This window comes from Budorcas taxicolor, chromosome 10 (assembly GCF_023091745.1).
Source record: "Budorcas taxicolor isolate Tak-1 chromosome 10, Takin1.1, whole genome shotgun sequence".
Classification (NCBI taxonomy): Eukaryota; Metazoa; Chordata; class Mammalia; order Artiodactyla; family Bovidae; genus Budorcas; species Budorcas taxicolor.
In genome coordinates, this window is record NC_068919.1 from 15,252,306 (window position 1) to 15,267,489 (window position 15,184).

The 15,184-nt window shown below is 40.5% G+C and overlaps 1 protein-coding gene across 1 annotated transcript; it reads left to right on the forward strand.

The window, feature by feature from the left end:
• Positions 1-1,559: 1,559 nt before the first annotated feature.
• On the forward strand, positions 1,560-14,959 carry FEM1B (fem-1 homolog B). The gene is made up of 2 exons (XM_052646145.1): positions 1,560-1,976; positions 10,851-14,959. The coding sequence occupies exons 1-2, from the start codon at positions 1,729-1,731 to the stop codon at positions 12,484-12,486; spliced, it is 1,884 nt and encodes a 627-aa protein (XP_052502105.1). The 5' UTR covers positions 1,560-1,728; the 3' UTR covers positions 12,487-14,959.
• Positions 14,960-15,184: the final 225 nt, after the last annotated feature.

Sequence of the window (15,184 nt, forward strand, 5' to 3'; positions counted from 1 at the left end):
CTACTCAAATGCCCCCCTCAGATTTGAGAGGAAGGGTAACTGGGCCCTAACAAGACCTGCACCCAGCTTTCATCTCCTGTTGCTCTCCTATGGCTTACTCTGCTGAAGCCACTCTTACCTTTGTTTCTGAACTCACCAAGACTGTTCCCTCTCCTGGCTTTTGCGCTAGCTTTCCCTCTGCCTAAAATACCCCCTTTCTCCTTACCTGTCATGGAGGTCTTTTCCGACCACACGCAGTGAATTAGCACCACCCCACCATCACTCTATTTTACTTGCTTCACAGCAAAATCATAGTGATATAAACTCAATCAGTCTTGCCTATTATGTTTATTTTATTGTCTGTTTTCTCCACAACAAAGTCCCTGAAGAGGCACTGTGTTCATCTGGTCTATCACGGAATCCCTAGAGCCAAGCAGAGCCTGGCACACAGCAGACCTCTAAAATTCGTTGGATGAATGCGCTTTTCAAATCCTAACACTCTTGTGAGATATGGGAGAAAACTCAGGCTCCATCAGGCTCAGGATTAGAGTCCTGGTCTGTGAGAACACAGCCCTTGCCTGCCGTCCCAGGGTGAGCCCTTTTTTGTTCCCTTCTCACACACTTCATCCTCCTCTCCAGGGAGGACAGGCCGGACTTCCAGTCCCTTCTCAAAGCCTCGTGCCGACACCCGAAGTCCTCCCTTATTTCTAGGACTCAGAGACACAGCCCTGGTCTCAAAGTGGACCCTGCCAGGTCCGCGTACTCGCCTCCCCGGGCCCCCATCGGGTGAAGGGTCCCATAAGGTCTATGGCAAAAAGGGAAGGGCCCCGAGTCGCGCCCCCTCACCCCCCAGTAGTGACGGTTCAGTGGTCTCACTCTGTACCACTCCCAGGCTAGGGACCCGTAGGGCCTAAAGGGGACGAGTTGGAAGCCCCGAGCAGCAAGGGCAATGAGGACATCAGGGCCGAACTCGGTACGGGCCGCCCTCGCGTAGCAGAACCTTTCTGCATCGGGCCTTGTTTGCCAGCCGGTAGGCTTTGGAAGAGACACCCCACTTAACCGTCCCCTGGTCGCACCCTCCCCCTCTCGGCCCAGTCTGCAGAGGCCCGCCTTCCTCCCGGTCCCGAGCCCCGGGGCTGCCGGCGCCGCAGCGTTCCCCCTCGCTCCGAGGGCCTTCCCAGGCGTGGACCTCTGAAACCTTCGACTGCGTCTGGCGTTTCTGAGCTCCAGTGGGCTAGGGCCTGCGGGTTTCCTGGGGAGGGCGGAGGGCGGAGGCGGGAGGACGAGGCAGTTTCAGGCCTTAGGCCTGCCGGGCCGGGTCGGGTGAAACGCGGCCGTCCTTCGCGCTCCGGGGCGCGCGCGGCCCTGTTGGGATTTCACCGGCGACCCGTAGCTCGGGCACGCGCCTGTCGCAGCCCGCAGGAAGGAGGGGTCCGGCCTGAGGCCCGGGGCGGCGGCCGCCATGGAGATCCCCTCGGCCCAGGGCCGGCGCCTGGGGCCTTGGGGGCGCCCCTGACCGCCCTCCTCCCTGCCCGGGCGGGACCGCAGACCTGCCCCCCGCGGCATTCGGCCGCCTCTGCGTCTCAGCCCTCCCCGGGCCGCGCTGCTGCCTGGGCGCGGCGGCGGCGGCGGCGCCCTGTTGAATGGGCTGTGAGGGCCCAGTTTTCAAGCGCTGGCGAACGCGGCCTCCGGGGGCGCAAGGCAGCAGCAGCAGTGGCGACCAAACGGGTGTTGGAGTTGGCGGCGGCCATGGAGGGCCTGGCTGGCTATGTATACAAGGCGGCCAGCGAGGGCAAGGTTCTGACTCTGGCCGCCTTGCTTCTCAACCGGTCTGAAAGCGACATCCGCTATTTGCTTGGCTATGTCAGCCAGCAGGGAGGGCAGCGCTCCACGCCCCTCATCATCGCAGCTCGCAATGGGCACGCTAAGGTGGTGCGCTTGCTTTTAGAACATTACCGGGTGCAGACTCAGCAGACTGGCACCGTCCGCTTCGACGGGTAGGTACATCCCAGCTCCTGCCTCCTCTAACGCGTGCGAACCTGTCACCTCATGGATCTTCCCGTCCCACTCTCACTTCATGGAGGTATCACTTCTCCCATTTTTGTATCTCCTGACCTGCCGCATTAATAACCACTTCATCTTCTAGGGCGGATACTCCATTCCATGTTTTGCTGCCCATCCTTATCGCTTCTACCCCTTATTCCCTCTATAGGTAAATAGCCACACCCTCTGTCTTAATATCTAATAGGTATTCTCCAGTATTCTTGCTTGGGAAATCCCATAGACAGAGGAGCCTGGCGGGCTTCAGTGAATGGGGTCGCAAATAGTCGGACACGACTGAGCACGCAGGCAAAAACCAATGCTTCTCTAGATAGCGTATGAACAAGCAGTATGGAGGACGGAGCGGCGTTTCAGGTTTTCCCTGTGTCAGGACTGGACTTGTAACCGAAATCAGAAATTAACAAGGTCAGCAATTAACATTGGAAACCTCCGATGAATTATTTGACCGCCCAGTTTTAGCTCTTTGAGTGTCTGATAAAGCCTTTAGTGGGTTATGGGACCTTAATGTCAAAAGAAGCCCCTAGAACCAGCAGCAGCTTCAGCCTCTTGCGGGATTGTCATGCAGCCAGACATCCCCAGACACGATTTTGACTTACACATTGCTGGGAAAGAGACATGTTGGCTGCGAAAATGGCATAGGACCTGGTGTGGGAGAAGATGATGCCATGTAAAATTACTGTTATCCCATCATCTGGGGAAGCTTGATAATTTGCTGTTATTCCACGTGGGGAGTTCAAAAATGCACATTGTCATAGTTAAAATTTGCCATTTAGGTTGAATTGTACATATTTTGAGGTGTCATATTGTTGAATGCAGAATTGTCAGGTTTGACATTATCTTTTCTGTGTGGATGGTTATAACCTGTTTTACAGATTACAACTTCATGAAGATTTTGCTTCATTGATTGCATTTGTTTTTGTTGACTTGTGCCAGTAGGTAAGCTCTTCTAGCGTTTTCTTCTTTTGAGATAGATGTGATCCAAGTATAAAGATATGTATCTTTAGTTTTGATAATTGAATACTGCTTGGATAAGACTTGATCGAAAAAAACAATTCTTTGAGTTGACTAGGGCATTGTTGAATTTTGATTGATTTTTTTTTTTAAGTTGAAACAAGAAGAGCTTTTTCTTCTGTTTCAGATTAGAGGGAAATATTTCAGAGTATTACATTTTACTGAAATGATAGCCCATGAGTGGTGGTTAATGTCTAGTACCACCTCTGTAGACATTAAGGAGTTGGTCTTTATCATATTAACCACAGATGGCAACCTGATTCTTGTTTGTTTTCCTTTACTGGCTTCTGTGTCCTTTTTGTAACTCTCTGCATTCCCACAGCCTTTCCTATACACAGAGGAGGAGTGAAGTAGAATGACCTCTGAACTTCGAGCACCATTCCAGTTGTATAAGCACAAGCATCCACTGAGCTATGAATCTCTGCAGTAACAGCTGCTGGATCCACTGCTGCTAAGGAGATTGCTGAGGCCTGTTTTGATGAGGAGAGAATAGTGGCAAGAAAAAATAGTTTTTTCGAAAGCATTTGAAAAAGCTTTGCTTATCTTTCTTAACTGTCAAAGAGAGACGTATTTTGAGGTGGCAATTAAGAGAACCTGAAATGATAAGGAATGTAGCATTGAGCCTTCATAGTGGCTTATCTTGCCCCATATTTTGCACTGACCAGTGAAATTAAGTTTAGTAAGCAAACATATTTTGAACACCTACTGTGTGCCAGGCTCTATAGTAGGGATTGGGTATGCAGAGATGAGTAACATACGGTTCCCAGGAAGACAGTCAGGTGGCCCTGGGTGGGCGGGATTAAGGTGCAGTGGAGAGGGGAAAGATTGGCGAAAATGAATAATAGCTGCCATGCCATTTAGGGTTACAGGAATCTTTTGGACTACTGAGGGCATGCAGGAAGAGGAAGTGCTCCGGTTTGCCTGGGAGAAGCAGGGAAGTTTTCACAGCTGAGGTGATGTTTGAGCTCAGTCTTAAAGGATAGAAAGAAAGTAAAGAAGGGGAGCAGCAACATGGTGCACTCGCAATAAGTGTTTCAGTGCTGCTGCAGGGAGGGGTTCAAGCCTGGGAAATTAAGAAAGAGCTTGTGGGAGACTGGAGTGAGGTGGAGGCCAGATTTTGGTGATTGTCATGTAAAATATCAACAGACTGGTGAGACTGGAATTGCAAACATTTCTGTCATTCGACATTTTGTCTGAGCCTTCTTCAATCTGTCTTTTTTTGTTTTTGTATTATTACAATTATGGATTCATTAGCTGCTCTGTCAAGGTAGCTTAGTTTTTTAAAACTTACTAAATGACTGTGATCAGCCTGGCACTGTGCCCCACACATACTGTGGAAGATACAGAAAAAAATACAAAGTTTCTACTTTTGAGGAGCTTACAAACTAATTAACAGAAGAATTGAAATTCGTGGCCACCTTTCTGCCGACTCACACCATTCTGAGATTATTTTGCAGTTTGTTCCAGTCATTTAGGCATTTCAGAAGTAGAGGAAGAAAGTGTTATTTGCAAATGTCATGATTTCACTTTACACTCATTCCAAACATTGTGAAAATGTTAGTCTGAATGAGGTGTTAATATGAAGATCACTCACCCCTCAGGGACTGGTTTTTGAGAGGTACTTAGCCAACCCTTCACTTGAGACCCATGGCCAGATAGGGACAGACAGGTTCTCTGTGGGCTTTAGCTTAGTGTTTCCTAATTTTTAGTAATTTATGTATCATCTTCACAGTTGTTTGCCAGATTGTTCATCACTTATCCTGTTGTTTTCCTAATATTTAAAAAAAAAAAACTTCTTAGCTTCGTCTTAAGCAACAGCGCCTGTATGATAATGGGTTTGATACAATCCTTTGTGTGTGTGTGAGAGAGACATGCACAGATATTACAATAACTTCTTTTAAAAAGTCTATATTCTGCCTAAAAACATCTATAAAACCTTGAAAACTAAAGTGAATTCATAATAGAGCCTCAAGGGAGAAAGAGCCACCCACCTAGGTTAAGCCTGGTATTTGAGTCCTTGTACTAATTTTTAGGAGTAACATTTGAGATTATTTTACTTATGGCTTACTCTGTTAAGATTAAAGTTGACATGAGGGGATAAGAAGAAAAGTTACATGAATAGAAATGAAAGAAGAACCTTTAGTTGTAGAATGGGAAGCTGTTAAGAGTGTTACAAAAATGGACCAGAACAAAGGAGAGGCGTCACGTGATCTTGGAATATTGTGCTGGTTTGCGTTCTGAGGGCCTGACTGCGCAGTGCCAGAGTTTGTGGGGAACTCTTGTCCTAGAAGAAGTTTGCTGACATGGATAGGAAGGAGAACAGGACCTCTGGGAATTTTGTCGAGTGCACTTTTAAAATCAGTGCTAGTACAAATCCTTAAACGTCCAGATAGAGGAAAGGCGTAGGGGCACAGTGTCACTTGACTTCATTTAGAAAGTCATTTCCAGTGTATATTTCAAAGAAGTACATATGATCTAATAAATGATTTTAGGACTTTGGTTAAAATAAAGTGTTGATCATTTACACTGAATGAATTTTAATTTTCAGTTCAAATGCTTGAACCAGACAATGGATGAGTTTAGGTTTGTGATCAGAAATGTTATTTTTATACATTTTATTTTAAAAGGCGAATGCCAGGTTAATGTTGGCTTGATTTTTCAGATGAAATACATGTGTGTGTGTGTGTGCTTAGTCACTTAGTCGTGTCTGACGGTTGAGACCCCATAGACCATAGCCTGCCAGGCTCCTCTGTCCATGGGATTCTCCAGGCAAGAATACTGGAGTGGGTTACCGTTTCCTTCTCCAGGGGATCATCCCCACCCAGGAATCGAACCTGGGTCTCCTGCATTGTAGGCAGATTCTTTACCGACTGAGCTGTGAGGGACCCCCTAAAATTTGTAATTTTAAACCAGAAAGATCAGTGTTTTATAGTGCTTCTCCCATACTCATTAAGTAAATATTGCATTTTATTATATTTTTATTTACTTTCTAGAAATACTTATAGAAAGTAAATATTTTTGGTATTTTGTTTTGAGGCAGTATGCAGCTATAACTTTAGCTGTATTTTATGGACAAAAAATGTCATAAGTATTAGGATTATTAGTCCCTTTAATCTTTTTAATGCTGATTAAGGTGTAGAAATTTAAAAATTACTAAGGGTAATGTTCCTGAAGGACATTCTGCAGTGAATATTTTTGTCATTAAGTATTTCAAAATTTTTATTGCCTCAATAAAAATAGATAATTGAAACTTTTTCTAGGCTCTGTCATATCACCATAGGGAAAATGGAAATTAATAGATTACATTGGAAAAAAGTATTAAATGATTATAAAAACCAAGTGACATTGTTGTTTAGTTGCTAAGTCATGTTCACCTCTTTTGCGACTCCATGGGCTGAAGCCCACCAGGCTGCTCTGTTCATGGGATTTCCCAGGCAAGAATAGTGGAGTGGGTTGCCATTTCCTTCTCCAGGGGATCTTCCTGACCCAAGGATGGAAACTGCGTCTTCCGCATTGCAGGCAGATTCTTTACCACTGAACCACCTGGGAAGCCCAAGTGAAGTATATACTTGTAATTTAACTTTTAATCCTATGTCAGAGTGTGAGTGTGTGTGTGTGTGTGTTGCTTAGTTGTATCTGACGCTTTGCTACCCTATAGACTGTAGCCTACCAGGCAAGAACACTGGAGTGGGTTGCCATTTCCTTCTCCAAAAGGAACTATAGAAAGAAAGAAAGAAAGAGAGAAAGAAAGAAAGAAAGAAAGTGAAGTCGCTCAGTTGTGTCCGACTCTTTGTGACCTCATGGATGGTAGCCTACCAGGCTCCTCCATCCATGGAATTTTCCAGGCAAGAGTACTGGAGTGGGTTGCCATTTCCTTCTCCCTTATGTCATTAATAGTGGGGAATTTGAGGCCAGAAAAAAAATTTTAAATCACTTTTTTTTTTTCCATTTTAAAATGGGGGTCCTATTTATCTTATATGGTTATTGCAAAAGATAATACATGTGAATGCTTATTTTAGTACGACAGTTCTTGAGTTTTACTTAGTTTTGGTTCCTATTCCTGGCATGTAACAATTTTTTATATTTAAGAAGTGCAAGGAAACTTTTGTAACTATGTAAATATAACTATTTTAACTATGTATCAATTTTTTGGGTAGATTACATTAATAAGCAGATTGGGGGAAAAAAGCTTTTTAAATGGAAACATGTTTGAACAATGACATGTACTTTTCCCTCACATTTGATGCATTATATAGTCGGACACGACTGAGCAACTGAACTGATAGTTTCCAAAGATTTTTGTATTTTTAATCTCATATAAGCCTTTTAGTTATATGTCTTTAAAATGGGCTTAATAATGGTTATCTACCTTATAGGATTATTGGGAGAAGGTTATAATGAGAATTAAATGTGCTCTATTGCTTAGTACAGTGCCTGACACATTGACATTATTAACTCTGTGTTTAAACTCTTTCTTTAAATTGACTTGTGCCTCTTTTGTTTTTAAATTATATCTATTTTTTGTTAAGGTATAATATCAAGTAAGGTGCATAAATCTTAAGTGTATAAATGTTATAAAACTTTAATTTGCTTACATCCATGTAATCACTTTCTAGATCAATAGGCAGTACATTGATGTCACTTTAAAAGTTTCCCTTGTGCCCTTTCTCAGTCATTTCCTCTCCCTTCCCCTCCCAGAAGCAATGATTATTCTGACTTCTATCTCTGTAGATTAGTTCTGCCTATACTTGAACTTCCTATAAATGGAGTCATACAGTGTACTCTTTTTTTTCTGTCTGGCTTCTTTTTGTTTAAGACAGTATCTATGAGAGTCACCCACTGAGTTGCATGTATAAGTATTTTAAAATGTCTTATAATATTACATTATATGAATGTATGGCAGTTTATTTATCCTGTTGACAGATATTTTGGTTGTTTTTAGTATTTGACTATTATAAATTGCGTTGGTATGAACATGTTTGTATATGTCTTCTGGTGGAATTTGCGTTCATTTCTCTTAAGTATATACCAAGGGGTGGGACTGTTGGCTCATAGGGTTGGTGTATGTTTAATACTTTCTCAAGCAGTCAACCACCAAAGTGGTTGAACCAGATTATATTCCCACTAAAAATTTCCATCAACAGGAGGGGTTTCAGTTACTTCACATCCTGGCCAATACTTGGTACTGTCATGTCAGTATTATTAATTTCATCTGTTCTAGTGAATGTGTATTGGTAACTCCTGGTTTTAATTTGCATTTCCTTGCTGAGTAATTATCTTGAACATCTTTTCATATGTTTATTGGTTTTTTGAATATATACTTTTGAAGTATACTTCTTCAGTCTTTTCACATTCTTTAAAAAAATGCAGTTGTTTGCTTTTTTAGTGATTTATCAGATAATCGATTGTCGATATCTCCAGTGAGTGGATTGCTGGTCACTTTCTTTAAAAAATTTTTTTTTAATTTTTTGAAGTCTAATCAGTTTTTTTCTTTTATGGTTTTTTTTTTTTGCATTATGCTTAAAAAAATCATCAACCCCAAGGTCATAAAGATAGTCTTTTTTTTTTTTTAAGAAGCTTTTATTGTTTTGTTTCACATATTATAGGTCTTTGCCACTTTGAAATTTTTGTGAGTAGGGTCAAGGTTACTTATTTTCCAAGCAGATGTCTAGTGGCTGCTTCTTCACTATTTATTAAAAAGACCATACTTTATACCTGAATTTCAGTGGACCTTTGGTCATTAATCTGTGTTCCTGTATATGTGAATCTATTCCTAGGGTGGGGTTTTTGGTTGTTTTCTTTTGATTAGTATTTATCTATCCTTGTGCCAGTGACACACCATCTTACTGTATTTTGTCCTCCAACTTTATTTTTCTTTCAAGATTATCTTGGTTGTTCTGGGTCCTTCCTTTGTAATACTCTATACATTTTAGAGTTGGCTTTTCAATATCTACACACATGTGGATGCATGCGCACACACATATGCCTACCGGGATTTTGATTTGGATTGCATTGAATCTGTAGATTATTTTGGCGGAGAATTGACATCTTAACATTCTTGAATCTCCAAAACAATAAACATGGACTATTTCTTCATTTCTTTAAGTCTTTGATTTATCTCAGGAATGTTTTATAGTTTTCAGTATAGAGTAGAGGTCTTGTACATTTTTCATTAGATTTACTATTAGACATTGGTATTTTCTGGTGCTTTTGTAAACTGTATTTTTTTTGACTGAAAGAAAACATTTTTGAATTTTGTGATTATAATCATGACAATAAAGATGTAATAAGTGAATTTTAATTAAACTAAATTGTCTGCAAAAGCTACAGTTGGCAACCACCGAATCATTTCAACTGATGTATGTCTCATTCTCTTGATTCATTCTTTTTTAAGATTTGTTTGTGTATTTTTATTCTTTTGGCTCTGGTGGGTCTTCGTGGCTGTAGTAGGCTTTCTCTGATTGTGGTGGGCGGGCCTCTCATTGCAGTGGCTTCTCTCATTGGGAGTGTGGGCTCCAGGTAGGCTTCCCGGGCTTCGGTCGCTGTGGTTTGGGGCTCAGCAGTCACGACTCTTGGGCTCTAGAGCATAGGCTCAGCAGTTGTGGCGCACAGGCTTTGTTGCTCTGCAGCTTGTGGAATCTTCCTGGATCCCTTGTGGGATCTAACCGGTGTCCCCTGCATTGCAAGGTGCATTCTTTACCACTAGATGACCAGGGAACCCCCTCTTGATTGATTCTTTAGTTTAAAAAATTAATTAACAATTAAATGACATTTTAAAAATGAAAATTTAAAAAGAAACTTCAGAAGTATTCAAATTTATTTTGAGGACTGTTTTCCATACAGTAAAATGTACAGATCTTTCTTATGCAATTTGATCAATTTTTTTCCCCTAAATATCCACCCATGTCGCCACTACCCAGTTCAAAATATAGGACATTGCTAGTAGCTTTAAGCCCCTTCCGAATCAATCCTACACTCTCCCCCATAGATAACCATATAGGTAGCTGTTACTGAGAATGCTTTTACTTATAGAAATTTTGCTTCATTATTTGAAACTAAAGAAGTAATTGCTTGGATGTTTATAAAGTATGGCTTTTATTTTCAGCAGAAGTGATAGACAGTATTGATAGTTGGGGTTGAACTATGATTTTTTTTTTTTTACCAAGGAGATTGTACTTTTTTTACTTCGTAGGATATATAATTTGACCTGTGTTGTATCATTCGTGTTAAAGGAGCAGTAATTATTTCATTTTCATTGCTTTAGTAGAGTATGTACATACTTAGTAGTTTAGATAATCCTAGGTAAAATTATCTGCTCAAATACTTTTCTTGACGCAGTGTCTAACAACATTAATACAGAGATTGTGGTGGCTTTCTTACTGATATACTGAGAGAAACTGGTACCTGAGGGTGTTGGGAGGGAAGAACGTTCTGTGCTCCTCTAAGAGCCAGGGAATCAGCTTGGTGGTAAAGAAATTACAAAACTTTGTACATTTCCTCTGTTTTCTGAAATTTATGTACTTCTGCTAGTAGGAAATCAGTGACTCTTTTTATTTTTTCTTTAAGTTTTTATACTGTGGAAATACTAATAATCGCTCACATTTATTAAGCTCATACTAGGTACAAGTACTATGCTGAGTGCTTTACTTAAATTACCTGATTTTATTTTCACCGAAACTAATGTTTAACTAATGCTCTGTAGACTGAGGTTTGGGGTCAGTGTAAATGATTCCATCCTTTAAATTTATGCTAGGGCAGGTGAGCCCCATTTTCTAACTGTTTGCTCTTTTCATGAACAGGTATGTCATCGATGGTGCCACTGCTCTTTGGTGTGCAGCAGGAGCGGGACATTTTGAAGTTGTTAAGCTTCTAGTCAGTCATGGAGCCAATGTGAACCACACCACAGTAACTAACTCAACCCCCCTGCGGGCAGCATGCTTTGATGGCAGATTGGACATTGTGAAATACTTGGTCGAAAATAATGCCAACATCAGCATTGCCAACAAGTATGACAACACTTGCCTAATGATTGCGGCCTATAAGGGACACACTGACGTGGTCAGATATCTTTTAGAACAACGTGCTGATCCGAATGCTAAAGCACATTGTGGAGCCACAGCATTGCATTTTGCAGCTGAAGCTGGGCACATAGATATTGTGAAGGAGCTGATAAAATGGCGTGCTGCTATAGTGGTGAACGGCCATGGGATGACGCCATTAAAAGTAGCTGCTGAAAGCTGTAAAGCTGATGTTGTCGAACTATTGCTCTCTCATGCTGATTGTGACCGGAGAAGTCGGATTGAAGCTTTGGAGCTCTTGGGTGCCTCCTTTGCAAATGATCGCGAGAACTACGACATCATGAAGACATACCACTATTTATATTTAGCTATGTTGGAGAGGTTTCAAGATGGTGATAACATTCTTGAGAAAGAGGTTCTCCCACCAATCCATGCTTATGGGAATAGAACTGAATGTAGAAATCCTCAGGAACTGGAATCCATTCGGCAAGACAGAGATGCTCTTCATATGGAAGGCCTTATAGTTCGGGAACGGATTTTAGGTGCCGACAACATTGATGTTTCCCATCCCATCATTTACAGGGGAGCTGTTTATGCAGATAACATGGAATTCGAACAGTGTATCAAGTTGTGGCTTCATGCCCTGCACCTCAGACAGAAAGGCAACAGAAATACCCATAAGGATCTTCTTCGATTTGCCCAAGTTTTTTCACAGATGATACATTTAAATGAAACTGTGAAGGCCCCAGACATAGAATGTGTTTTGAGATGCAGTGTGTTGGAAATAGAACAGAGTATGAACAGAGTAAAAAATATTCCAGATGCTGATGTCCACAGTGCTATGGACAATTATGAATGTAACCTCTATACCTTTCTGTATTTAGTGTGCATCTCCACCAAAACACAGTGCAGTGAAGAAGATCAGTGCAAAATTAACAAGCAGATCTACAACCTGATTCACCTGGACCCCAGAACTCGTGAAGGTTTCACCCTGCTGCATCTAGCTGTCAACTCAAATACCCCGGTTGATGATTTCCACACCAATGACGTTTGCAGCTTTCCAAACGCGCTTGTCACAAAGCTCCTGCTGGACTGTGGTGCTGAGGTGAATGCTGTGGACAATGAAGGGAACAGTGCCCTTCACATTATCGTGCAGTACAACAGGCCCATCAGTGATTTTTTGACCTTGCACTCTATCATCATTAGTCTAGTTGAAGCTGGCGCTCACACTGACATGACAAATAAACAGAATAAAACTCCGCTAGACAAAAGTACAACTGGGGTATCAGAAATACTACTTAAAACTCAAATGAAGATGAGTCTCAAGTGCCTGGCTGCCCGGGCAGTTCGGGCTAATGACATTAACTACCAAGACCAGATCCCCAGAACTCTTGAAGAGTTTGTTGGATTTCATTAAGTGACTGGATATGTAAAATCGTTTAATGTGGTGCTAAAAAGTAAAGGACTTTAATCACAGACAATAGAATTATGTGTTCATAAATTCTACTTTTCTTTCCACTACCCCTCCTCCCTACGTATCCTTCCTTAGTTTTGTATTTGGTCTTCTTGTCTCATGTGGTTATTGATTTCAAATACACTTTAAACAAAGCCACATTGTTTAGTGTAACTATAATCTTAAGGTGTTTGGATATTGGTCACTTAGCTATTTTTTTTCTTTTTTTTTTAAGGAATATAAAATATTTTGTTTATATAACAAGGGACATTTATGATTTAAAGTTGATAAATGTTTTACCAAAATTGCCTAGAAAAGCATTTCTGTTAAGCCTGTGTCAGCGTGTTCCCCTTTGCAGCAGTTTTGAGGATTTCATGAAGGAAAACAACTAAAAGAAGCATTAAAAGTAATGAAATATCCAGATGTTCTGCACATGCCAAACTGCGATAGGTGGTTTCCACTCTTCCATTATTTATGGGAAATGATACAACACATTATGACATCGGGAGGATTTTTTAAAAGGATAGCTGCAGATTAATCTGAAAAATGTGCTAACTTAATAATAGTTAATAATTCGTAAAGTTGAATCCATTGAAATTGTTGAATTATGCTCCGTGATACATACAAAATAGTAATCTTAAGCAACTTTTCAGAGAATATTGATGGACTATTTGCCTTTGGGCTTGGATTCTAAAATGCATAGATATCTCTGTTTTGATGTGATTAATCTAAATTCCAGCAGTCAACATTTGATTCAGCTCACAGACATGTAAAAATTATGATTGCTGTGTTTTCTCCTATGAAACAAGTTGTCAGATTACAGTTATGCATTCTGTTTTTGTCCCCTTCTCCCTCTCTTCTTGTGTGGTATCTTTTCAAATTGAAAACTGCTTTTCCAGAGGGCATTATTTGTGCCTCCCTAAGGTTTTTATGACAGGTGAAAAGGAACTGGGATATTTTTTTCACTTTCTTCATTTAGTCTGTGATAAGAAGTAGAAAAATCACTAGAGTGGTATCGACTCAATGTTTTTGATGATGAAAATAATTCTCATTGCCATTTTGAAAGTTATTTCTCTGAGGGCAGCAAATTTTGGAACCAGAAAATGTAACTTATTCCGACAGGTTTTACAGAGGTCTTTATGGTTTTGGTTTTGTTTTAATGGCAACATTTTGACTGTCAGACTAAAAGAATATTCTGTGATTATCTTTAAGCATCACAGAAATTCAAGGGTACATACCTATTTCTTTCAATGTTAAAAATGATAAGTAAAATTAGCTATATCTGTATTTTTTTCTCTAGTGCCAAATGAATGCCTTAGCTACTCATAGTGCATGGTACTGTAAGTGAAGACCTGCAGCTTTTTTTCTTTAATGAAAAGCATTATAATGGTGTAGCAACATCAAATATAAAATTAACAAGATTTCAGTTAACATTTTATGTATAGATATTGCTTTGTGAAGTCTAAGAAAAAGGTTGCAGCTGGATCAGTATAAAAGAGAGTGACCAAGCCAAAATCAGCACCTAGGGCCTTAAATAAAATAGAGATACCCCATGAAATGAGATACTCTGAAGGATGGGAGGGAATGGATGGGGGACTTTAAAAACCTATTCCCCCAAGAATGCAGGGTACTTTTACTGTTGCTGTAGTTATGCTTTGCGTGTCTCCTTGCTTCAGTTAGGAATGTTTTGATGGTGAATTCTGCCATAGTAATCTACTTCTGTTTTCCTGACCTGGGAATTTTACAAGAAAGGTTTTTAAGATGGTCTAAAGGGAGCTATTTGATCCCTAATTTGAAAATTACTGGCCTTGATCTTCCTGGTGTGAATCAAGGAGCTAGTGTACCTTGCTCTTGGCAACTCTCATGGCCTGAAAGAGGAAAGGCCCATCCTCCAGGTGGGTGAATCACACCTTTTTCGCAGCTCTGATCAGACCCTGTATTTTTCAGACTTCAAGGCCTGCTTACTTGACAGTCTGAGGAATAGCTGTGATACTTGGTATTTACTTGGTTCCATTATTAATGCATATGATTTTTAAACATCAGAACTTAAAATATCAGATAATGTTGCATGTTTTATAAAACATTTCATCCCTTTGGCTACCCAGGATGAGAACTATTTTAGGTATTACGTACTTATTAAATGAGAATAATGATTATCTGTACATATTCAGACAACAAAATATAATGGTACTCAGTGTTTTTGAGAAGGGGGGACCGAATGCTGGGGAGAGTAAAACTGCTGATTGAGATGCTGACAAAGTTGACTTTGAAGACAGTGGGATAGATGATGAATTTTGCTAATGGTAACAGATTTTTTTTTTAAAACTATTCTATAGCAGTACATTGTTCACTATATTGCTAAGGATCTAATTCTGTCTTGTAAAACAAATCCAAATATGTATTGTGAAACACCTGTATAAAACCATTCTTGAAACAAGTGATCTACATGCCTGTTTTTTTTTAAAATTTGTTTTTGATAGAATTATTTTAAAATGTGTTTAGCAAAACCCTTCCCAAACTTAAGTTTCTTTTTTTTTAAAGGGAAATAAATAGGTAAGAAAGGTGATAGTTCTGTATCTCAGCTTCTCTGAGAACTCTGGGCTATTGCTGTTTTTTTAGCCACTTTTGTCATTTTGTGTTTATTATTGGTAGAATTGTGTTT

Excerpts from the sequence above, each read along its gene's own strand:
- FEM1B (XM_052646145.1), top strand. The coding sequence starts at position 1,729 with ATGGAGGGCCTGGCTGGCTATGTATACAAGGCGGCCAGCGAGGGCAAG. Across the intron at positions 1,977-10,850 it reads GGCACCGTCCGCTTCGACGG|GTATGTCATCGATGGTGCCA; the intron begins GTAGGTACATCC and ends TTTCATGAACAG.